The 26,848-nt window shown below is 37.5% G+C and overlaps 1 protein-coding gene across 1 annotated transcript in view; it reads right to left on the bottom strand.

Moving 5' to 3' along the window:
- Positions 1 to 26,848, bottom strand: part of ABCA12 (ATP binding cassette subfamily A member 12) — a 151,143-nt gene that overhangs the window by 114,286 nt on the left and 10,009 nt on the right. Inside the window, exon 2 of the mRNA XM_036916360.2 lies at positions 24,802 to 24,895. Coding sequence (XP_036772255.2) covers positions 24,802 to 24,895 — 94 coding nt within the window. The remainder of the gene's footprint in view (positions 1 to 24,801; positions 24,896 to 26,848) is intronic.

Below are 26,848 nucleotides of genomic sequence, written 5' to 3'. Positions count from 1 at the left end.
TGAGCTTAATTAAGTCCTCCAAGAGTTTCTCATAATCCTCCAAACTTCTTGTTGTTGGCAAATATGTACCATTTACTTGCATGGCTTCTGAATTATTAAGTATGTTTTAAAATTGTTTTTCGGTTTCTAGAAGTCATCTCTCTGTTCAAGCTGATTGCCGTGCTCTCACTTTCCATATTTGCTTATCTCAACTGGCTTTTGGAACTACCCCGGGGTCTAATCTTTTATCTACTATCAAGTTATACGTCAACTTATTTAAAGGCGTACCTTCATTCTGAGCCTTGTGAGAAGACCACAATGAAGCAGCAATCACTGACTTTCCTAGCGGCAGATATTCAGTTAATTTCAGCAGGTCAGAAAGACATAACTGATTAATAAAAACTATATCAAGTGAGCTGCTTGGGCAGTTTTCTTAACTTTTCTTTTTTTTTTAATCTGCTAAAGGAAACATTTGCTCACACCTAATGTGAATTCCCAGGATCTCTCTCCTCACATTTTAAAAACAGTTTAGCCATTAGCCAGCTGGCAGCTCTTTAAAAATATTCTCACAATTAATGGTAAGTGTTACAGCTTTATTAGTGAGTCAGTTTCATTCTGCAGTTTCTTCAGATTTTTAAAACAATAAACAAGCGAAGTGATGCCCTTTCGTTCCCCCAGACTCCTCCAGCTGTCATCACCACAGTTGGACCAGCAGGCTCCGCGACTGTGCAGGCAAGAGTAACACAAGATCACAGAGCAGCGTGCTTAGCCTCTGTCCACCTTGACTGTTTGAGAGAATATTAATCTAATACACTCCTCTGACTTTACCACATGGATGCTATCATAGAATTCTTGTTACTCTTTTAAATTGTGGGCAATGTTGCCTTCAAATCCCTTTTAATTTTAATAGTCCTTACTTAGGCCATCTTGCTGGTAAGTTTGTCATTTGCTGTTGCTTCTTGGGTAGGTATTGTTGCAATATGTGTGTCTGTATCAGCAATGCAGTATCATTACTCATTCATTCAATCATTCCACTAATGGACATTGAATACCTTTTATGTACATAGCATGGAAATGCTGTTGGGGGACAAGAGAACTATTACTCCTTACTCCTAGGGAGACTAATGAGAGACAGGAGAAAATTTGGTCACCCCATCTTTGTTTTGTGCCATTAATACCTGAGAATTATATCTAATTGATGCAATAATCTCCAGGCAATTCCCCCTCTTTTCCTCTTTTGGAGCTGCCCTTCCAGGATTAGACTTTCCTGGGGCAACAATGAAATTAAGTTCTTCCCATAAGTCCAATAATAAAAATGAACTCAGTTGTGAGTCAGCACATAACTAAGTGAGTAGCACGTCTTTTCTTTCTTTCTTCTTGTCCCTTTTCATGCATATTTAGTGGACTTCATGGCAGCCCTTTTTGTGTCTCAGTCAAGCAGATGCTTTTGTTCTCTTAGCCAAATGATATGAAGAAAAACTGAAGGATGTGAAAAGACTTCAAGTGCTTTGTCTTCAGAGATAATAGATACTAAAATTGCATTCCTCACACCACCCTCTCTTCCCAGATCAGTGTCTCAAAAGGATGAAAGAAGCATAAATCTGTGTTGTAATACACAAGAAAATTTTCCAGTACATACAGCGATGGGCTTCTTTAAAAAAAAAAAGTATGGCCAATTGTGTGATGTGTGAAACTGAAGGACTAGGACGTGAAAATCATAGCACTTTCTTTCTGTCTCAAAGACAACAAAGTGTAAATGAGAGAACCTTACAAATAGTCAATATTAAATTCTCACGGACAATCCTGGAGAATACTGGTAAATAATAGAAATGAAACATGGTAGGTATCTGAAAGCTCGAACTGGTCTCCAATTTTCAAATATCAAAATTGGTCTAACTCCACTGAATGCTTACAATGCTTAATGGAGAGTTAAGTCAGGGTAAATCCCATTAATTTCTTCCAATTCAATTTTGTCTTTTTCTGATCACACTGTTGCTTCTGTCTTGTATCATTCAAGCCAACAAAATGAGTTACTAGCTTTTGCTTATTGCAACAAGACATGTACCAATTTCCCATAAGAACCAGACTATTTAAAATTTTTCTCTTTAACAACTTCTCTAAAAAATATTTAGAAAAATTAACAGAAACTTTAAATGCCAGGCAAGTGGCTTCAACATTTAAAAAGGCTGATGAAACCAGGTGCAATACAGAAAGATGGAAAGAAATAAAAGTTAGATATACCAATAGGATTAAAACAAAAACAATGGTTGGGGCTGGATGCCCCAATGGATAAATGGATAACCATAACTTACCATATTCCTAGTATGTTTTCCTTTATGTGACATAAACTGTTTCTAGTTATTATAGCAACTGTGCTAGGTGAGATTTTCTTTCCTGTTATATACAGCCATTCAGAGTATTGGTTGGGGCTAGATGCCTCAGTGGATAAACAGATGACCACAACTTATTGTATTCCTACTATGTATTCCTTTACGTGACATAAATTGTTTCTAGTTCTTATAACAACTGTGCTAGGTAAAATTTTCTTTCCTGTTATATATAGCCATTCAGAGTATCCTGCATGTATTAGGAAGGCCTGTTTTATATCTTCAGTCCCATGTCATTTTCCCTGCTTGTTTACAGAAAAATGAGGTCTATTATTTATAACCTCTAGTGGTGTTTCTTTTAATTCCTTAAAAAATATAGAAAGTGGATACCCCCTCTTGTAGGATGCAATTGAGATTCAGAAGTTTACAAGGATTTTTATCATAGAACTAAGACATATTCCTAATTAAGTTTCAAAATGCCTTAAAGACATCTGTTTATAAATCTAAAAAACAACTGCTCTAGGCTATTTACAAGAGAAACAGTACTTATTTACACTTAATAAATTAGAAAAGAAAAACACTGCAGGCGTAAATGATACCCTGAAGGGAGCCCAGTCAGTGGCCGTAAGTATACCCACTCCTTCCTATGTTCGGTGGGATGCTCTCTTGGGAAGTCAAAACTGCATCTCAAGGGCCATATTCCACTCAGTGCTCCATTCTCCTGCTCGCTGCCATAACTGGGGTCTCATACAGACCATACAAGAGGTACCAGACAACCCTTCAAAGGAGTTGTAAGTCAAGCCTTTCTTTCCTTCCCCCTCCGAACTCTATTATTTTTTATCTTTTCTGGACCAGTGCTGGGCTATTCCCCTACCAGCTGATTGAGAATTGAGAATTAGTTAATCAAAGTTGAGAATTGTTTGGTTTATCATAAATTTTTGCTTCCTACACTAAGCTTGGTTTTATAGTGTCAATTTCTGGCCAGGAAAAGGAAACTGTCAATCACCCCTCTAAATTTTATGTTGTACATATTTGTATTCAAAAGCTCAAGTTAAAATTTATCTTAATTGGCTCTCTTTAGTCTACTTACCTCAACTTTTTGAACAAAACAAAAATGAGTGGGGGGGATTTTTATTTAGTCTCCCTCAAATAAATATGAATTACTTTTAAATATTGGGATGCCCCGACACACACTACTTACATTGTAATTCATCATAGAGCTAATAATTAGAAGTACACAGTTCAGTTATATATATATATATATATTTTTTACTATATGTACTATTTTATATATATTTGTGTGTTTACATACAAACAAACATATGCACACCATACATATGTCTTTAGGAAAGTCCAAGAGAAAACAAGAGGGTAAACTGAGACAAGGAACAGATGGGGTCTTCAGGAAGAAGAGATTCAGAATGGAGTTTTGTTCCCTATGAAATAAGTAGAGGACCTAATACAAAAGTAGAAGTTCTAACACAAAAAACAATACAAGAAAAGGTATAGGTACTTTTTTGCTACAAGACAATTGAAATTGTCCTTCGAAAAAGTGTTACACAAATTGTGTAGCCTCACACAAAAGTGTGAGTCTCTCTTTACAAGTCCACAGGCAGATACATAACATGCCTAAAAACATTTAATGCCCTTTTTCTGAGCAACCTCCCACCTTCAGGATAAAGTCCAAACCTTAGCATTGCATAGATTCCTACCAGCCCCCACCCTCTACTAACTTCCAACAACAGGATGTCTCTCTCATCTACTAAAATGAAATGTGTTTTGTTTATATTTTGTATTAAGATTTTTATATCTGTACCACAGTGCACACAGATAATATAGGCTCCTGGAAGTCAGTATTTCCATTCAAATACCTGACCTCTTTCTCCTCATTGCTTCCAGCCTGATGGTCCTAAGGTGGAACTGAGGGGAAAGAAGATCTATGAAGAGGCAGTTGAAGAGGCTGATACATAAACATCTGAGTTCATTCCACACATAAGCCCCTTGCTACCTGCCAGTCCTCTTACAGTTCTTGGAATACATATAACCTGTCATAGCTCCTTGAAGAGTTGGCCCAAGGAGGTGTCTTTTTCAGTTACTAAAATAATAACATATGTAACTATAAGGTATCTTAATGCTCTTTAAAAGTACTTTCACAAGTAATTTCACTTTTAAGCCTCATTCACATGACCTTGGGAAGCAAGCATCATTTCCCCTTATGGATTTGATAATAAAAGCTCAGTGACATTTGTCAGTAATCAAAGTCGGAACTTCAAACTAGGACTTGTGATTTCAAACCCCATATTCTTTCCTCCCTATCATTCTGTTCATATTGTGTTATCTGAAAGTTGTTGGAAGTATGGACGTCTCCCTCTGCCTCTAATTAAATCTTCTTCCCTAACTTGGCAATATGATAGGCATTTCCATATGGTAATGGCTCTCTAGAGATGTGTGCTTTTAAACCAGAATAGATTGTTACTTGAGATGTGTGAGACATTGGATATCTGACATATCCACAGGAATTAGCACCTGTTAATCATTAACATGTGGAGTCACCTCGCAGAGAACAGGTGTCTGTGGCAATGGAGAGTGGAATGTGAAAGGCTGATAGAGAAATGAGGCTGTCCCTGAGTAGGACTTTAGAAGACCAGTGCAGTCACCAGGGTTTAATACCAAAGTGTCAGAGAGGTTAGGATGCATCACAGGACTCAGGGAGGAAGGCTGGGAGTGTCCCATGGTCTGAAAACACTAACTGCCTTTGAGCACCTTAAAAGATTGTATGTCAGAGTCCCTTTATACTGGCCACTAGAAGGAATTTGTAAGAACAGAGGAAAAACTCAACCACAGTCAGTTGTCTTTTGGGTATGTGTACACTTCTTTACACTGTTTTCCTGGATTGTGCTAACTCGAAGTTCTATACACTCTGCCATCATGGTGCTTTCTTGGGGTTGATTAGGTTGAAACCCATAGTTCAGATGGGTATACTGAGGCAGAGTAGTTCACACAACAAGTCAAGTGGCTTATAATGGGTGTTCAATCCAATACAAAAGTATGTGGTATGCCAGGCTGCATACCTTAGCTTTAACGGCTGTGATTGTTTTCCCCTTAAACCATTATTTCTAAATGGAACTATCTTGAGGATGGCTTGGTCTTTCTTATTATATTTATCATTGTGGGTTTCTCTTTCCACCTTTTATCTTTTTTACTGTAAGAGTTATATTAGATATTATATTCTTAATATAAGAATATTTTCTACATGCACCCAAGATATCAATATGTAATTTATATGTACATCACCACTTATGTTTATAGACAGCATTATTTTAGACACCAAAAGAGTACACTGACCCTTTATTTATCAAACGGCAATATGAGTCATAAGATTTTATTGTCTTATTTTTCAAAATTTTAAAAATGGTTGCATGTGTCTTCCTGCAACTCTTTAAAACTAAAGGTGGAAAACTGTAGAAGCTACAAATGCTAAGGTCAAAGACAGCTTTCTACTGACCTGAAATGGCTGTAAGATGAAATCTTTTCAATTACCAAGACTGAATTAAAATCCTTAACCCTCAAAAGAGGGGGCTTGGCCAGAAGCTTCTCATAACTATTATCCCAACTGCATAAAGATCAATGTGCTCATTTGACCCCAGGAGCCTATTGATAGTCACAACTCAGCTTGAAGGTCGGTTTGCCTTACTGGCAATAGATTCATAGACACAGAGAACAGACTGGTGGTTGCCGTAGAGGAAAAGGGGAAAGGTTGGAGTATGGGTGAAATATGTGAAGGGGGAAACATTAGTGACAATGTTTGATGTCTTGATCTGGGTGATGGTTACATGAGTGTATGCATGTCAAAATTCATCAAGCTATACACTAAGATTTGTGCATTTTATTGTATGTCCTCGATATAAAAAAAAACTTTGCTTTACTGGCAAGATTTTATATGTATGTCATGCCATATATAGATCTGTCATAGAACAGTTGGAGTACAAGCTCTAAAAATATCATTGGATGAACAAATAAATGAGTGAATGATACAGTGTCTAGAGGCTGTTTAAGAAGCTCATGCTATAACATTCAAATCTCAGTCACAATGAACTCCCTGTACTTGAGATGGGCTAGATTTTCACTACTGTATATTAGCTGAAATTAAGTGACCCAGATCAAGATTTCTTTATATGTTTGGCAATAAATTATAATGAGGATTCGTATGATGTTAGATGGGGCCTGGACTAAAAGCCTGGCTCTAGTGTCACTGCTGTATGACTTTAGTCAATTGATTTTACTTCCTCTTTTCTTCAGGGACAAAATGGAGACAATATCTACATCTGAGTGATACTGTGAAGATCAAATGAGACATTGTATGTTAAAATTTTGCCATAGTCCCAGGACTATGTCAATGGTCACAGTAAATGTTAATTTCCCATACTTAGATGGCTTTTACAGTAGGACTTACTTCAACAAGACCTGGCCTACATCACTATTTTTTTTAAATGTAACAATTTTCTCCTTCATTCTAGCATTATGTATACAAGGATAAGGTTCTCCCTTCTATAATTTGGCATGTCACTCATTCAGTCTATAGGCATCTTAGCACTTTATAGTGTAAGTAACAGTGCACTAGAGTTACTGCAGGGAGGGGAGAAACGAAGGGAGAATGAAGGACCAAAATGTTTAACAAAGCATCAATCAGCTTGCACAACTAAGCATACAGGACTTGAAGAATCAAGTAATAGTATGTAATTGACAGACTCCAAATATAAGTGTGGACATTGAATAATTTTAATATAGAACATAAAAGGTAAGAATGGTGGTGGAAGAAGTCAGGAGCCCTGGATTGAAGATAGGACAATGAGAGAGCAATCACAGCTGAAGGTGGACATGGAGGGAGTAAGGAATGGGAACTATTTTAGGTTATGACAGAAGAATATATGCTCAGCTAGCCAGTCCTTCTGGCCAGAATCCATTGCTGCCAGCGGCACTTACTGTACACCATCTACAGGAGCTGGCTGGCAAAAACCAGTAACTGGTCAAAGGATCTAAGAGTTAATCGATGTTATATAGTCAATACTTTATTTTAAAACACATCAGAATACAGTAGGTTAAGTGTGTTCATTGATTTTAACCTACTAACTTATCCATTAAGTTTTGAAGTTAATTCTAATCTAAAACCTAGAGGCTGTTAGTTAACTTTTGATATTCCCAGATCAGGGCTACACAGTCCAAGGATGCTTAAATCTTAGTGAGAAACTCCAGGAAGACCTGAGGCAGGATGCTTCTCCTACCTTTACTTCAGTCAGCACTGGATGTGTTTGGAAGCATAAGGGATGTGAGAAGTTAAGTTTTCATCAGTGAAATTAATGGTGTTCAAGTTAATGTAGCTTGGCTAAAAATACTGTAAATGGACCTCCACTTTTGCATGAACAAGATGTAGCTATCAGCACACCCAGGATCCTAATGCCTTCCTGAGTCCATGTGTAGTCTAGGGGTCCCATTCGGCCCTGTGTTCTACTGGCCAGGTGATTCTTGGTTAAGCCCCACTGATGCTAATCATACTGCAGCACATGTCTCTAATGCACCTTCCCAACAAGGTTTTTATTAGAGTGTCTGCAAGGACAAAGGGCTGAGACTTCATCGAGTTTCATGAACAGGTTCGTGTGACCTCTTTTGTTCATGCTTGCCAATAAATGGTTTTATGAATGGCAAACTGTGAGACTTGTTTTCACTGTAAATATACCAGTTTGCCAGCAAGATTGTGGGAGAGGAAACCCATGGAGTTCACTTATCTCAGATTATCAGATAATTATTAGTACTACCTACCACGAGGAACCTAATGATCAAGAATGGTCAAATTGGCATAGGGTATTCCTAACAGACTGGAAAGCATGAAGTAACAAACATTTATTCAAATGGTTCCAACACAGATATTTAGCTTCCATTCAGATCACATATTTATTCTCTGTGCTCCTCACTGGGCTGCACATTATGAGCAAATCTAGATATAAAAGATAAAATTCTTACCCTTAACGGGCATACAAGCTCATGCATGTACACATGTATGTGTAAGGCATATGAGAAGATAAAAGAGATGAGCGTGTGTCCGAACAATTAGAAACTGGCACAACGCTTGCCATGACATTACAGTCATGCACTGGGTATGCTATTCAAGTATGACTTTGGACTCCTGACACAATTTGGTGGCAGAAGGTAATGTGGGCAGGTGGAGGTTAGAGTAGGTGGTACCTGCCACAAGTTTTGAAGGACAACTTGGAGTTAGCTGAGAGAATGACAGGGAAGGGAGAGAATAATGTATGCAAAGGCATAAATGTAAGAAAGCCCTTGAAGAGCCTGAAGTACAAAAAAACCCCATGATAATGCAATAACTTGAATTCAGATATAAGGCGGTTGGCTCACCAGGTCATTTTATTATCCTTGCAAAACAGCCTCCTGAATTTTACATGACTGAATGTTCTGGACCCTACTTGTATCTGTATGCCAGCATTTCCTTTAGTTCGTTGAAAGTGGCTGGAGTGTGCAAGTACATGGCTGTGAGTGCTGGGGAGGGCCTCATGGTCAGAAGTGCTAGAGAATTAAGTCAGGGCATGATCATAAAAGGTCTTAGAAAATTAACCTGGGGTGCCATATGGACAGAGTCGGACATTTATTCCAAAAGGAATACTAGGTCAGAAAGATATTAAGCATGGAAATGGAGTGAGTAGATTTGTGTTTAGGAAAGTAACTGGCTTCAGTATAAATGATGGAGTGAAGTGGGCTAGATCAGGGCAAGGAAACCAGATAAAAGCTACTGTAGTTAGAGCAGAAAGACAGGATGAAGATCTTGATTAGGGCAGTGGCAGTGGAAATGGAGACAGAGAAGAGCCCCAAGAGACGTGCGAAAGGAAGAACTGACAGGACTTGGTGAACGAAAGAAGAGACAGTGAAGGGAAAGGACAGCTATGACTTTCCTTCTTTGGATGACCTGGGAGGTGGCAAACCCGGTCCCCACATTGTGAAATGGCCAGTTTAGGAAAAAAGGAAGGTAAAAAGGGCTTAGCGATAGATCTGTTGAACACCTATAACAAACCCATTTCCTGAATTATTTTCCTTTAGTTATTGCAATTTGGTTAGTCTAACATCATGAAAAACCATTAGATTTCAAAAGCTAGAACAGAGCCGGATTAGATTCATTTATCATCACTTGACTGGGAGATTTGAAAATGAAACTGTCAGAGGCTGAGTTTGGGGTTATTTGTCATCAAACCAAACTAGGCTTTTTAATAAATGGGAGGAGGTGAAATTTATTTCTTTAAGGAAAAGGAAATGAAAATGGCAACACCTGTTCTTGGAAAAAAGCTTGTTAATTCCTAGTTGTGATGCTGATTTGTCATTAGTAATGCTGTTGATGTGACACAGTAGCTCCTCCAGTGAGTTTTAGTAGCAAACAGGGAGCTGGTATTGGGGGGAAACTTCAAAGACACACTGTTTTAGTCATCCCATAAAGCATTCATGTATCCATCCACCCAATAAATATTTATTGAACATCTGCTCAGAGCCATGCACATTGAAAGAGCTGAGGAATTTGGACAAATTTAAAAAGAAAGGGATCAAATCTTGGCCTGAATACTCAGAGAATCAAAGCTCAAAACTCAAAGTACCAAAACTTCAGACCTCCACTGTATAAATAAGGAACCCAGAGGCATAATAGGAATATTACCTGAAGTGAATTAACACCTACTCTAGTTTGGCTGGATTCTTCCTAGCTTGGCTCAAGTTTAGTTTTGTTGTTATTTTTGTTATTTTTGGTTTTTTTTTCCAAGCCCTAATTATGCTCAAATAAGTTTCTTATAAACTATAGAAGATTTTCTTGCTTATGGTTTCATGATTGCCATGTTCTATCTTCTAAGAAAGAGAATAGAAATACATCAGGAGGAAAAATGTGACTGGTACTACTCCACAACTATTAAGAATCCCTATATTCAAGAAATCGGAACAAATACTATCAAGGATATGAGAGTAAAATAAGGGCCACCTTTCACAAATTAGTGTGTGGGCCAAAAAGTCTGAATATTTCTGCTCTTAGAAAACATTTTCTCATCAATTTACCTCTCCTGTGCAATTGCTCTCTGGGGCCTACTAGAGTGAGCAGAATTCTTTCAAATGCTGGTTCTATTAAAATGTACTTGGCTTCTCAACTATAAACAGTTGATGTAACATCTTTATGGCCTTCAGTTTTAAAGTGCAGACTCACGAAGAGCAATAATTTCTGTTACCAGTGGTGCTGCTAAAGATTTCAGGACTAATTTAGCATTAAGAAGATTTTTATCCAGTGGGTTTCTCCTGGTATGATTTCACATATATAATCTAGTACATAAGTATAGAAACCAAAGAATAATGTAAATGCTTTCCCAAATCTTAGGATCATTTAGATCCACAGAACTAAGGTAAAAAACACTGATTTCTTTTTTCCTCAAACAACAGATCAGTGAGTCTTAAGGCACGGACTGCAAAAAACAAGTGTATCTTTAGGGTAAACAACTAGTATTTTCACAGTTCTATCCCTGTGCCTTTAATTTTTTTCTCCATAATCAACATGATATGTATAATGAATACACCAAAGACCTAGGTTCATGTCATTAGATTTTCCACTTACTAGCTGTTCAATCTTAGTCAAGTTTGGCTGGATTCTTCCTAGCTTGGCTCAAGTTAAGTTTTGTTTTTGTTTTGTTTTTTTTTTCCAAGCCCTAATTATGCTCAAATAAGTTCCTTATAAACTGTAGAATATTTTCTTGCTTATGGTTTCATGACTTTCATGTTCCATCTTCTAAGAAAGGGAATAGAAATATATCAAAAGGAAAAATGTGACTAATAATAGTGACTTTTTATTGAGCACTTACATGCATCTGTAGACTATAGGCATCCTTCTCTGTGATATCATAAATTCTCTTATATGCTGCCTTATCACATATGTTATCTTATTTAGCTCCCCCCAAAATGCTATGATGAAGGTACTTTGATTATCCCCATTTTACAGGTGAAGAAACAGACTCAGAGAAGGTAAATGACTTCTCAGGTTCAAACTGGGGCTTGAATTAAGTACTCCCACCAAAGGACCCTGACCATGGGTCTGCCTCTCTAATCATGTTGATTTTCTCATCTGTAAAATGGAAATCACAATAATGAATCTCTTGGGGTTTTTATAAGAATTAAAAGACAATATCATATCAAAGGGGCCATTGATGTTACAGTTACTGATGTTCTGTCTCTCAGACTTCTAGATAAAAGTCAGGAGAGTGCTCTCATTTTCATCTGTTCCTTTGTCCCCCCAAATCCCATCTCCACCATATCCCACTGACTCCCTCTTCCCAACATCTTTAAGACATTCATTCTTCTCCATTTCTATTTCTCAAACTGTATTAGTGAAGAGTGTCCATCACTTTTTATAATTTCAATAGCTGTGTAATTCTTTTTCTTGCTCCCGCCTTCCTTATCCTGACCTAGCTTCTCACCCTATCTGAATAATATACACAGCATACCATAATCCTATTACCATGTGACATTCTTTACTACTTTTCAATTAAGACGTTTTTATACTGTCACCCTGGTATTTGAGACTATGGATCTCTTGGTCTTATATTGCCCATTCAAACTCATTTCTCAGTAAATGTAATGGAATTGGGAGGGGACATTTATTTCTCTATTGAGTGTCTGGGCACTGCTGTTACTTGGTGGGAAAGACAGGCTTAGGCACAGGACTCATGAAGGAGAGATCAGGCCCCAAACACCAAATAAATACATATATAGTAAATTATAATAATGAAGGACGGGTGGTGTGGGGTGAAAACTAATCTAGTATAGAGGTTCAGGGAAGGTTCTCTGAGGCAAAATAACACCATTCATCTTACATGCCCACCACCATGCATTTGGTTCATTCTCTTCCTTCCCTTGAAAAGCTCCCCATTCTTCTTCATGGAAATCCAATTACCCAATCAGTCTTCTTCAGGATGCAGCTTATGTCCAACTCACAATATTAAACTTTGCTAAATTCTCTATCCTCCAGAGATTGCATTAAAAAAAAATCTTAATACATCTGTGGTTCTTTGTTTCTGCTATCAAAGTTGATTATATAATTGATTATAAGTTTTATAGTCGGGTCTGGTAACTTTTGTCCCCACAACTTGATTATTGATCTTTTTATCTATTCTCCTTTAGATTCCACACAGTGCTATAATAAATGAGTGTTTGTTTAATGCATAGCTGAGCATTCAGGTAGAACAGCTCCAAATCATTGTAACAATAGTAGGCATCAGAATCATGGCTCTAATACCTTAAGCAACCTTTCTAATGCTTGAGATTAACCTAATCCCACTCTTGTTCATTTGCTTTAGGTTTTATTTGAGCTGAACTTTGATATTCTTTGCATTAACACTGCAGAAAAACTGACTGCTTATTGTTCTGGAGGTTTGGCTCCATAACCTAATATTAACACAGAATTCATAGTAACTCCAACACAGAACCTGCCCATAAAATTCACTGGTCCCTATCGTTTACCCTCCAGATTATATATTTAATGCCAAATTTCCACATAAAACTAAAGACAAATCAACAAAATGAAGACCTTAAATTTCAGCCCTTGGTATGCCTCTGAAATGAATGTAATCCATTTAACAAAGTTCTGAGTTTTTGTTTTTTACTGTTTTTCAGAGTTCTCCTTAGCATGCAATCTTAAAATTAAATAAAGCCAACAGGATTCAGTAAAGGTAAGTAAAGTTTTCAACGCAGATTAACTTCAGTTTTGGTATAAAATTTTGCCAGAATAGTGTCAGAATTGTATAGGCAGATGCATGAGAGCTTAGGTATGCCATGCTGTACTCAAATTCACTTGTTTCCCTTTGTGTTTTAAATGTCAAAGCATAATGGTATTCATATGAGAAGAATTCCAGTTAAACCACACATTTCTCCTCCTCCATCCCACTCTCACCCTTAAAAAGACTGTATTCAAAACAATGACATAATGATATAAAGTTCATTCTCCCTAGAATCCCTGTGTGTGAGCATCATCATAAACTTCTTAAACCCCTGGAGATCCACATCTTCTATATTGTTAGTACCTAACTTACACACTTTAAACACAGTGTCCTTTCAGTAATATGACAAAATAATAACCTGCACAAGAGGCAGGCATTCTGGCCTGTATTCCCCAGTTTCCATTGACTTGTAAGTAAATTTGAACAGATTTATTCCTATCTCTAGGCTTCATGTATTGTTGTACCAAATTTGTCCATTTGTTCAACAAATACTTGTTGGGTGACTACCAAGTGCCAGGCAATAGTCCAGAAAGTGGTTCTGTTAGCTACATCAACAGCAAGGTTAAGTGCTTCTAAAAGAGATGAGTGGCTGGCTCTGCTTGACAGGTAGCATGGTGAGGAGAAAGAGGATTTAGGAGGTAAGACCTAATTAAATCTTGGCTTCAAACACTTAGTGAGATCTGTCACTAAAGTCTCTGATAATAAACATCTCCATCTATAAAACAGCAATAGTTCAAAAAGTATTTCATGGTGTTTCCATGGGTAGGCACTGTGCATGATGCTAGGAAAGTAGTATGGCCCCAAGCAGAAAAGGACTCTGCCACGATGGGGCTGAATATTTCAAGCAGTTCAGTGCACACTATTATTGTACCATTTGCTCTTGTGAGTACATGCAGCAGTTTAAAAATAGGTCCACAGAATTATGACACGTTTTTCTTCAAAAGGTGGAGACTAATTTCCTTGCCCTTGAATATGGGTCTGGCTTAGTGACTTGTGTCTAACGAACAGAATGTGGTGGAAATGATGCTCCGAGGCTTCCAAGGCTGGGTCATAGGAAGGACAGCTTCCACCTAAGTGTTTCTTGGATTGCTTGGTCTGGGGAAGTCAGCTGCCACGTCATGAGGATGCTGAAACAGCCTACAGAAGCTGAGGCCTCTCACCAGCAATTGGTACCAGCTCTCCAGCCATCTGAGCGGCCCACCTTGAGAAAAAGCCCTAGTCAAGCTGTCATTTGAGGGCAGCCCTAGCCGAAATCTTGACTGCAACCTCATGAGATACTCCAAGCCAGAACTGCACAGTTAACCACTCCAAAATTTTTGACCCATAGAAACTGGAAGATAATAAACATTTACTGTTGGTACCACTATGTTTTTAAGACATAATTTGTATAAAGCAATAGATTATACAGCCTATGATGGAAACATCTTTATGAAGATAAATCATCATGGTGGAAAGCTTTTCATACTCCCCTTAGGATATCTTCGAATGTTGAAGAAGAAAAATTAAATAACTCTCACTTACTTCCAATGTTCCTATTACTGCAAGAGAAAATCCAAACTCCTAGGTTTAGTATGGAAAACCCTACATACCGGACCCCACCTAACTTGATCTCTGCTCTCAAGAGCAAACACTCTCCTTTGGTCAAACCAGTCTAGCTATCCTCAGACAGTTTTTGACTTTCTCACTCTTGAAGGGCACATCTCTTCTTGTTGCATATTCAGATATTCATTTTTTTTTAACATTCCAAGCTTAATTTAGGTCCTGGAGTAATTCTTGATTATACTAATTCAGAATGACTGTTCCCTTTTTTAAACTTCCAATAGTTTTCATTACCAATGTCACTTGTGTAATACTCATTTCCCTAAGTACTCATGCTAATACATGTCATGTTAATCAGTCAATAAATATCTGAGGTCCTATTATGTGCAAAGCACTGTGCAAAGAGATATATTTAACACTTTTACTTTAGTTATATTAACTTTGTATTTTTAAAATCTATTATGGCCTGCCATTTTCTGTGTGTTTCTCTGCCCCACAATTAGATTACAAGGAACTTGAAGACAGAGAGCCGACCTATTCTTTACAACCCTAAGCATATCTTGGAGAATTTGAATATCCAGAAGCACCTTTACACCGGTTTCATATAGGGCAGCAATTTCAAAATAATGAAATGGTTTCTGAGATTTTCTCATTCTCCTGATAGTTATGAAACTAGAAGCACAATGTTAGAGTGTGAAGCATGTGTTTAAGTGGAACTGGTTCCCTTAGCCATGTAACTTAACCATGAAATCATCTTGGAGAAGCACCTGTGCAGAAAAGTTTAGGAAACGATGAACACTTCCTTTATCACCAACCTGACAGTACTCTAAGCAGAGGCCTGCTCCTCAATTCCTGAAAATGTCATGTTCAACATAAGACATGAAAAATGGAGGGAGACTTCTGACATCCTGAGGATTACAGTGAAAGATCCAGTGTTAAAATGAAGCAGGGGATGCTCGCAATCATTTAATGCTGCACGGTAACTGAGGGGAAAGCAAATCTTCCCTGAGATTATTCAAAGAATTCAATTCATTCTCTGGGTTGCTTCAATAGGAAGTAAGCTAGTAAAAAATGCAACTGATTTAAAATAAGTAAAGATAAATTGACAAGAAAGGAAAGGTAACTGCTCAAACTTTCCATTGCAGATGAGTCACCTGGGGAGGTTCTGTTAGCAGGTTGGTCTCCAACACTGAGCCATTTACCACCATCAGCGCCTCCTCACCTATTCATTCCCACCACCTCTTCCACCACCACCACCATAGGCCAATTCAGAAAGCCTAGAGTAAGACCCTGGAATTTACATCTTCCAACAGGCCTGTTTAGATAATTGTGATCAAGGTAGCATGGTTGAGTATATTTGGTTGTAAACCATGAACATATAGAAAAGACAAGAAGGAAAAATACTGGTGATATCATGTGACTCCTATACTGTTTTCTATTTAGTTGACTGTATTTCCACTTCCCAGATTAGTCCTCAATTGTGTTACTCTCATTTGGGCAGTATGAAATTAGAGATTTATAACTAGTTGTGCATTGAAAACCTCCATATAGTATGTAATAGTCATTCTCTACTCTTTCAAGAAATCTGGATCTAAAAGTCTGGAAACAAAGTGAAAGATTGAAGGAGGAGCTGTTAAAGAAATTCTGGGGAAACAGCCAGCCGTGATAAGAGAAGTCTACGGATACATTAGCCCATAGCATTCAAGGGATCGAGGAACAGAAAACCGAAGTAGGAGTTAAAACCAGAACTACATGCCCAATCCAGACACTACCTCCTCGTAAACCACATCTGCTGCTGCTGTAGGAGCTCATCCTAAAGGTTATCTCATCCCAATGGTTGTATTTTGGTTATGTGTACATGTGTGTGTTCGGTATGTGCATAGAAAAAAAGCCTGAGAAATATACACTGAAATGCTAACAATGGTTAACTTTGAAAGGCAAAATTTTGAGGGTCTTCCATTTTTTACAATACACATACCTGTATCACATTATTTAACTTTGAATGATTTAGCAAGTATTTTTATAGTCAGAAAAAGATATAAATATGTTCAAGAAAGATTCATTTACTAAAAAGTTCCAATGACTTCTCGTCCTCTTCTAATTAAGACCAATACTTTGGTATTGACCAAATTACCTCATCTCCCAATATTCACAACCAACGTTCTCCTTTTTCAGACAAAGCAGACTCCATATTCCTGGCACATCTAACTCTGTTATGTCCATCTCTTCACTCATCTTGTCACTCTTTCTTAGGATGGTAAAGACACTAGTTGTCAAACTGCTATTCATTCTTCAAGACTCATGCTAAGACATGGGACTTCCTTGTGAAGCCTTTTCTGATATCCCAGGTAGTGCTGTGTGAGCCACATTTGAGCCCAAGGCAAAAGAAAAACCAGTAATACTGATCTCGACTTTATTTAAAATGTTGATACTTTGTTCATCATAGAATTTTAAAATTAATTTTGATATTTTAGAATGTTGCATTGAAATATGATTGATCTTGATTACTGAGCTTTTTGATAACCCTTCAAATTTTGCATTGATTTTGCTTCACCATACAGGTAAAATTGTCTGGACTCTATCTGCTCTGCTCCTTCTGTTCTTGGGCCTACCTCCACTATGGGATTTATCACATTGCATATTTATTTAGTATAGTTTTTGATACACTTATTACTTTCCTATAGACTTGAATGCTTATAGATGTTTTGATCATCACAGACATAGCAGGTACCATTTAAATATGATAGTAGCAAGATTAAATGTGAAAGTTCTATCAAGTCTTAAATTTTCTGAGCCTCATTTTTCTAATCTTTCAAATAATGTGATACTAAATTATCTCGATACTCGATGATTATTGCTTTGTACTCCATAGATATAGACCATAACATAATACTATAAGTAATAAAATATAGAAAACAATATACTATCTTAATGTGGCTCTTGTTGTGTGCCAGGCACTTATCTGAGTATTTAATAAGTATTAACTCACTTAATTCTCCAACAACTCTACGAGGTAGATGCTATTATTAGCCTCAATATACAGATGTAGTAACTGAGGCTCAGGGCATCCAAGAGACTTCCAAGGTTTGTGTTGAAATCCAGTTTGAATTTGAAGTCTGTATTCTAAACCACAATAGTGCCTCTCACAATAACAGTAATTTTATATGTAAATATATAACCAAAACAAGGATTTTATTTTTTTCAGTGTTTTTCAATAGTTTCAGTGAAATTATTACAGGTTATTCTATTTCTAATCCACAGTGAAATTCTAACTGACCTGAGACCAGCAAATATTATATGCTGTGGCATTTCTTCCGTAAGGGCTGCTTCACTCTAAAAATACACTGGTTCATTTATCAAAGTAAAGGACACAATGTGACCTAATCAAAGAGAATGAGAAAACTTGAATAGTGAGAGTAGCATAAAATGACTAAGGTTTCACAGGCCAGATTTATTAGGTGATGCTTAAGGAGATTTAATAAAACAGTCACTTGGGAAAACACACAGTCAGCCAAGCATGAAGCCAGACCCTCTCCTGTGAGCCTGTCTGGGTTCTGCCCTGTCTGATAAGTGAAGGGGAATTGGCTGAAATTGCTTTGTTAAATCTGGCTCCTAGCTTCAAGGGCATATTAGAAATATTGACTGATACTGGGGGCTTCAGTGAGTGACATTGCTATACTTCTGAGAATTTTATAAGAATCGGTTATTTACGTTTACTTAACATATGCACTTGGATATTAGAGGTCCGTGTCTGAGAGTAACAGGAGCCCCTCAGCTCTTTATGAAGTGAAGGAAAGAGAAAAAGGAATAGAAGAGAATGCATGTGGCTCCCAGAGCCAATTTCAGTGAGGCTGTCACCTCTGGGAAGCTTGTAAGGCAAATCATCAAAAGTAGGGATGGCAGAATGGACAGAAACAAAACACAAAAAGTCCTTCACAGTGCAATCAACAGTTATTCTTTACTCTTTATTTTTCTACTTGTTAAATTAAGTTTTGTTCAAGGTATTTCCAGTTCTCTGATACAACTCTGCTAAGCCTAAGAGGGCATTAGTTGAGAAATCCTTTGTCACATTATCTGGCATTAGGGTGTGCCATTATGCACTGCATGAAAGAATGGCAGAATTTCAAGTCAGGAGCTGGGGGAGATGAGCAACTACCAGCAGGAGCTGTAGTGTCTGTAGGTATGTGTGTGGTGGGGTCAGGTTCACGGTTCCCTTGCCCCTGCTTGCTTCCTGAAACTCTATGCAGAATATAACAAAATCACAATCTAATCTTAATCTCAGTTCCTCTGAGTTTTGCAGAATTATCTTCACGTTGACATCTAAAGGATCAGTGATGTTTTAAAAAAAAATGTTAACTATTGATTTGCTGAGGGAAGAAGTAAAGGATGGGACTTTGGCTGTGAAATTCAAAACCTGTTCCAACATTTTCTGAAAGTTAAGCAAGAAGTAGACTGTAAATCTCTCCCACACAAAAATCTTTCATACACATCCACAAGAACTCTCAGGTATGCATGAGGGAAACTCCCAGGTCGATCTACCTGGAGAGGAGTAAGGGAGCTTTATTTATGTCTGTTTTCCCAGTTTTAGCTTTATAGACATCTGTGATGGCACAGTCAAATTTACCTTTATCAAGGAAGTAAGAACCAAACTAAAAAGAAGCTAATCTCTTGTTCTTTACCCATTTCAGACTCATATTGAGTTTTTTTACTATCCTTCCCTGGTGAATTTTGTAACCTAATCACCCATATCAAGCTTTCAAGAGATGTCAAATTCTGACCAATATACTGCATGCCTATTTTGTTCCCTGGGTTAGGAGTCATGTTGTATCTGATATGAAGGTGTTGTTATGATGTGATTTCTGCTATTAATGTACTACCTGTCCAATGAGTGAGTCAAGATTAAAACATAAAGCACCCAAAGACCACTATGAGCTAAGATATCCACAAGAGAGATATAAAGGAGAAATAATTGGAGTTTTGAGTGATCAGGGAGGATAAAAGAGTAAGCCTTAGGTGTGAGTGTGTCTTTTATTAACAGACAATGAGGAGGAAACAGAGCCTGTGCATCCAGGTGGGACTGAGCCTGGTACGTGTGGAAGACATTCAGACGCAGCCTCTTTAGGTGAGGGCTTCATGTGCAGAACAGAAAGTTGGACGAATCCTGATTATGAAGGTGTTGAAAGTCAGGCAAAGCAAAATTGAAACTTCACAGGCCCAAACAGTATTTCAGGGGAATATCTGACGATGAAATATGGGAGGAATTAGAGGCTCCACTTAAAGAGAAACAACAGAAGAGCTATTGAAGAAATACAGGCATAAAACAACGAGATCTCGAACCAAGGAGTGGCAAAAAGGATGGAAAGAAAGGGGTAACTCCGGGATGCATGTCACACGATGGATTCTGACTTGGAGGCTAGTGGTCACAGGAGGCAGAGGAAAGGGAGGGGTCAGTGATGACTCAGATGGTTCTACCCTGACAGGCTGCCTAGGCTTGCTGCACACACGAGAATGGAGAAATTGGATGGGAAAATCCCTGGCAGAAGGTGAACGATGAAGGATTCTGAGCTTCTCAGAACAAAACCTGCATTAATTTTAAGCCAATCAAAATAGAAAAGGAAATCATTTACCATGGGCCCTCCAACTACTACTATGAAATTATGGGTGTGCCAGAGAGCGTGGTGCCCTGGGATCCTGTCCATACGCACCTGCCTTCACTTCTGTGAAAACACACCACACAAAAAGTCAGCAGCAAGAGCAGGGCCAGAAAACACCTTGCTAATCTGACTTTCACAACCCTCACCAGCGAGAGACCTCATAGACACTTTCAACATAAAACTACCCAATAGTTTCAACAATCCAGGTACCGTAGGTACAACACCACTCATGGATCCCACAAACCACCAATTAATCAATAATATAAATTTTCCTTCCCACGTCTTTTTTTCCTAGAGTTGCTGACAAGTAGAAAATCCAACTGAGTTCACTTTCACAATCACATTCGATCTGTGATAGTGCTAACAGGTGGTATGAAGAAGGAAAAGGAGATGCCATGAACTCAAAGGAGCCAGGCTTAGGGTTGCCACCACTGGCCCTCATGACCTGGATGAAACCACAGTATATGCGGGTAAAAACTGTGGTTAAAATCCAGGCTCCAGTAGACAGTAACCTGTGGATATTGGTAAATTCCTTAACATTTCTGTGCCTCAGCTTTTCTATCTTCAAAATAGGGGTAATGCTGTTACACAGTCCGAGGAGATGATCTGAGCATTAAGTAAGGAAATACATGCAAAGTACAGTGTCTGAGACGTGATCAAGTGGTCAATAAATGTTCACCCCTATTATTATATTTATTGCATCCATGAAGACAAAAGGTATGCTTTGGAGGTCAAAAGACTATCTGTCTTGCATTTACCAAAGTTATTGAATGGGTAGCATTCAGTATAGCCCTGTGAAAATGAAAATTTGGACATAATTCAATTTGCAGTTGGCTCCTCTCTTCTACCAGCCTGTTTTCAGTTGAATTCGTATCTTCTGAATTTCATATCTTTTGAGGAGACAGGGGTGTCAGAAGGTGACAGCCTTGAAATGGTAGGGACTTAATTCAGTGTATGGGCATACTTGTATATAATATAATTTCCATTGGGCACTTAGTAATATTTTTGACCACTCAGAAATATTGTTTTTCACTCTCTTCATAAAAATACAACTCCCTGTTTGGCAAGCCTGTATTTTTTTGGAGTTCGCTTATCTCGTTATGGCAGGGTTTTACTGTTCCTGAAAACTAGTCATTTCCGTGGTAATTAGGAACTGCTTGCCTGAACTGTTGCAGCTATGTATGTGTTAAAGGGAGACAAAGTAACTCCCTGTACATTGTAGCTCGGCTTAGTCTAAACGCATTTGGGTGTTGGGGGCCGTTGTTTTGTTTGCCTTTGCTCCTAAGCATTGTATCTTTGCTTTAAAGTTTGCCTCTTGACAAGCCACTTCTAATCTCAACCACGTGTAGAGATTACAAGAGGTTGGAACTATTTCAAACTTGGCACTTCAGCCCATTTCTTCTCCATGAGAATGAGAAGCATCCAGGCCTGCCTGCTGGCCTTTGGAAGCTTGCCTTCCAGGGCCTTATTATCTGCAGAGGCAAGTTACTTAAGCTGTCTGTGGAGCGAGTGAAGGCTGAGAATGCTGAAAGCAAGCATTTTGCTCTGGACTGGTGGTCTCTGAGGCAAAAACTGCAGCAGCAGCTACCTTACTCACTGAAACGCCAAGCTTCTGCAAATGCCCGTCGGTCAAAAAGACCATGCAGGGAGTCCTTTTGAGTCACTAATTATATTTGTTTCGAGTGGCTTATCGAACTACACAACTGCCCAGCTATTCTGGGAGCAGGATGTGCCCACAGGAATGACAACTCCTGTTCTTGTCATAGCTGAGTTTCAGCTGGGGTGTAGTCTGGAGTTTCATCTCCATTTCTCTATTGCTCAACTGGCACTGAAGAAGTCACTGTAGTCCAGAAAGAATTTTAACTCTGTTAAGCGGGACCTGATCTCTGTGATACTACAACTACAGTGACTCATGCAGAATTAGACGGAGACGGCATTCTCCCTTGCATACACTACTATTTAGGATGACTCTAATTCATGCATCCGAATACACTTCTTCCTATATTTGTTGATTTCATGATAGAGAAGAGAAGAGGTGTTTATATTCCTAACTTCCAATTTTCAGTCTACTTTTGCAGCATGAAGAATTAGTACTGACTACTAAATGTAAGAAATGTAAGTTTATGAGCTTAGAACCAGATTCTAGAACCAGGCTGCCTGTGTTCAAATCCTGATACCACCACTTACTGTGCAATCTTGGTCAAGTTACTTAATCTCTCTGTGCATTGTTCTCTTTGACTGTGAAATGAAGAATGCTGTTATTACCTCACTAAGTGCCTGGCACATAGTGTGAGACCAAGAAATATTTATCATTATTAGTTTTGTTTTTATTATTAAATCTTTCGGTAAACCTGATGTGAAAAACAAAGAACAACAAATTTTTAAAAAGCAAAATAAAAAAAACCTAAATCCAAACTGTCATTTCGGCATTATTCCCTCTCTACCACAAGAGAGAAAATAGAGTAACTGTGTCTATATTAGTTTTAGATTATCTAAATAACTCTATAGAATAGCACCTCCAATTATAAAATTACATTTTATACTCTAACGATTATACGATGAGTTGAAATCTTGGACATAATTTGTATTTGGCTCTTTGTGTAAGAGGGTAAAATGCAATACAAATCTCATGGGCAAAGAACAGATAAAGATAGTTTCCAAAACCTTTCTCGTCTGTGCCACATGATTTCATTTTGGCAAATTACCATCTCCCTGGGATCCCAGTGTCCTCACCTGTACAGTGAGAGGGTCCCTTCCAATTCTAATAAAAACTAATCAACAGTTTTTTCAGACAGTCTTATAATGTCTAAGGGATTAGCAAAAATACTTTCAATGTTTGAATGTTCCTATAATGTTCTCTCCTACCCACAAACATAACTGCCTCATAGTTAATCATTATTATAGTATGATAATAAGTCCATAATTAAAAAAATGGCTAGTCATCCCCTTTTGGATATCGTGTCTTTGCAGAGCCTTTGAGATTATTAGATCTATGAGGCACTTGTCACTTGGTTTTTCCAGTGTTTTTTTTCTTAATTTAGTGGAAGTATAAGAGCTCTTCTCAATTTTCACCACGAATCTCTAAATCCTGTCAGGTTGCACCAATTAAAAATTACTCACTCACACATCTTATATTTCTCCCTGAGAAGATGTATAAGAGAAACTTTATATAATTGAAAAATCTTTAAAAATAAGAAATTGGTGGAAATAAGTTGTTGAAAGGAGCTGATAAACTCCTTCTTAGCAAATTGATAATTAACATTTTAAACCAGAATAGTTCAAAGTGTACTTGTCCTTATGTGCTGAATGCATTATTTCTGAAGTTCATACTACTTAAGAATCACAAGAATACATAAATTCCAACAGTATAAATGGACTTAATCTGCTACAAAAAACTAATATACACACAGCATTAAGATAACAAAATTATGCTGCTTTTATAGACAACCTAATAAAATCTCAGCAACAGCTTTTGTGCAAAAGTCCTTTAAAGTGGTCAGGTGTTATTCAAATATAAAGAATTTAATTATTGACCTCATATTTTCTTTCAAGACATCCTATTGTGTATGATTCAAGAAGGTTCTACCATGGCTCTCCTCTTACTTTGTAGGACTGGGGGACTGAAAAACACGGTGCTTATTTTTAAAGGTCACTAGTTCATTATTCTCTTTATAAGTTACTCTGCATTGTATTCTTTTATAAAGTAAATTCCCATAATTTACTTGAAATACAATCTGATTTATAGAAGTTTGATTTATAAGAAGCCTTTTAGTAGATGGCTACTTTGCGAAGCGTTTAACATATGACTTGACTTTCAGTCCTCTACTAAGGAAACTGGTTCCAGAGTTTAAGAACAAAAGCAAAAACACTGGTCAAATTATTAGGGACTTTTTAAAAAAGTCCTCAGTTTTGAGGACTTTTCTGAGTCTTTTCTGCATTTCCACTCTGGATCCCACAGAAAGTAACTGAGTTGGGCCTTGTGTCCATTTTATAACTTAGCAAGGACTAAATGTAACTGAAACAGCCCTAAATGGAAAACAATCTCTTAAACTAAGTGTGTTGACGATTCACATCACTCAAATAGCAGCCCAGAAGAGAGATACGAGACTTTTCTAGTACTCTGGATTTCATTCACTCAGCTGATCAAATACCATCTATGGTTTCTGTTAAAATACCAGAGTAGAGGATGATCTAGCTTGAGCTTACTGCTTGTCTGTGTTGTACAGCCATGGTGAGATTTAGAGATTTATTAAAATTTTATAAAGATTAGGGTACATCCTGGCTCTTACATGCTTTGTATTTTTCTAGCTAAATATTACAGGTTCATCTTTCTAAGTAACTCAAATAACTGGATAAAGAACATACTAAGTATCCAAGTAATTCCAAAAGGAGAAAGAGTACTTAAAATTATAAATTTTGGAATAAAACACAAAAGTGGTATCAAAGTGAATTTTAACTAGCGTCCCAAGTGAGGGAAACAAACAAATATCATTTACTTACAAGTTGGTTTTTCTTTTGGAGGAAATTTGGTCCGTGTAATAGCCAAAATTATGAAGATAATGACTGGCCATAAAATCAAGACAAGTGTCCAAAGCTGCAAAATAATGACAGGAGAAAATGTTAATTATATTGCTGAACACAAAAACCTAACACAAAGTACATCATACAATAAAAGCCCATCACAAGCTAGATATTTACCTGTAAATATTAATAAGAAAGGAATGAGAGATTTTTAAAAATACAAGAGACCTCAAGATGAATACAAGTATGATTTTTCCAGGTTGAAAACCTTAAAGTGACATCTGAAGTTCCCTTTCCAGTCACCTTTTATGATGGGCCCGAGGATGACGATCTCAAAATTCAAATCTGATTAGTAACTTTCCTCCTTAAAAATGTTTTCATTTCCAAGTTGCTTGTTGGATAAGGCCTCAAAACTCTAAACAGAGCATACATAGCCCAACATAATTTCAATTTAGACCTGTTTTACCTACTATTCTAAGCTCAGCCATAAAGATTAGTGTGTGACATTGGAAAATGGTTCAATAAATACTGTTGAACAAATGAATGAATGAATAATTGAGTCAACGAGTAAAGGAATAAACAGGAACTTAAAATCCTATGCAATCCCCCCTTACCACTATAAATAGTATCTTGTGTTTGCTTCTATTCCTGAATTTCCACTGGTACAAAAGAGATGCTCAATAAATGTATACTACATTGAAATTTCCATTGAGAATTTCACTGCAAGACCCTTCAGGAGTGACTTTTCTCCCCAAATAGATATTATTCAATTCATAAGACATTAACTACTTAATATTTTACATACCTATGAAATAGTTTCAGAGCAGTGAAAAACATGTATCCACAAAGACATCAATTGTGGTATGCAAACAGTTATAGTGCTCAAAACAAAACACACAGAACAAACGGTGACTTAATAACATGGCACTGTTTCCGCCTGGTCATTCACTTACCATCCCTTCCCTGCTTTGCAGAGATAGTGTGTTTCTGCCAGATAGTTTGTTTCTGCCTGGGGCTCTTTGATTGTCCAAAACAACCTAGACCCATTCATTATTGGTTCTTAAAAAACTCCTATAACCTAAATTTTCTATGAAAATCTCCATCATATGTTTAACAGCACTGCTCTCCTTTCTTGTAGGCTGGTCACCAACTTGTTAGACTTTGGGTTTTAGGGCAAGTTTTATTTTGTTTTAGTTTTTTGTTTGCTTCCCTTTTTTTAAGGGCAAGTTTTAAGAAATGAAGCAGCTGACTGCAGATGTAAGGAATGCTGAGGTACTTGGTTCGATTGTAGCTCACCTAGACTGGCAGAGCGGCCTAGCCTAAAGCAGTGCTTCTCAAGCACTGAGGTGCGTACCCAGTCACCCAAGGATCTCCTAGACACATACAATGGGGCTTAGCAGACCTGGGGTGGGCCAGAGATTTGCATTTTTAACAAGCTCCAGGTAGGTGATGCTGATGTACCGGGTCTAAATGTACACCACTTCCCTAATGAGAAGGATGGTTTATAAAGTCCTGGAATATTTTCACCTGAAAATTTTCCTTTGAGATTATCTACTGGACAGAATTCAGGGCATATAAAAACTTGGATAGGAAAAAAGATTACATTTTTATTTGCTCTAGCTTGTGACTGAAATTTAGCCATTTCTAACTAATGATGAATACAGACACAGACCACAGAGTTATTAGAAATGCTTGTGACTTTGTTACCAATAAAAACCATAGATATTCTCAAATCACATTAGCGTTGTTGCAGATATTTCAAAGTGTCATTCGCACCATCATGACATTAAAATCATGATAGCTATGAGTTCACCATATTTACTTATTTAAGGTTATAACAAACCCACATTACCATATGATACATTTGCTTTTTAATGCCTTAATAACTGAATTTTGATGTCACTGGTTTTATTTGTGTTCTTATTTATTTTATTGATTTTAAAAAACATTATTCTTAGAAGGACCAAAGGCTTTGCCAGGTTGCCAAAGACATCCAGAGCACAGAAGACACTAAGAAACCTTGATC

The sequence above is a fragment of the Manis pentadactyla genome, chromosome 6 (genome assembly GCF_030020395.1).
Source record: "Manis pentadactyla isolate mManPen7 chromosome 6, mManPen7.hap1, whole genome shotgun sequence".
NCBI classification, from domain to species: Eukaryota; Metazoa; Chordata; class Mammalia; order Pholidota; family Manidae; genus Manis; species Manis pentadactyla.
Note: the sequence above shows the minus strand (reverse complement) of the source record. Positions and strands in the feature narration are given on the sequence as shown.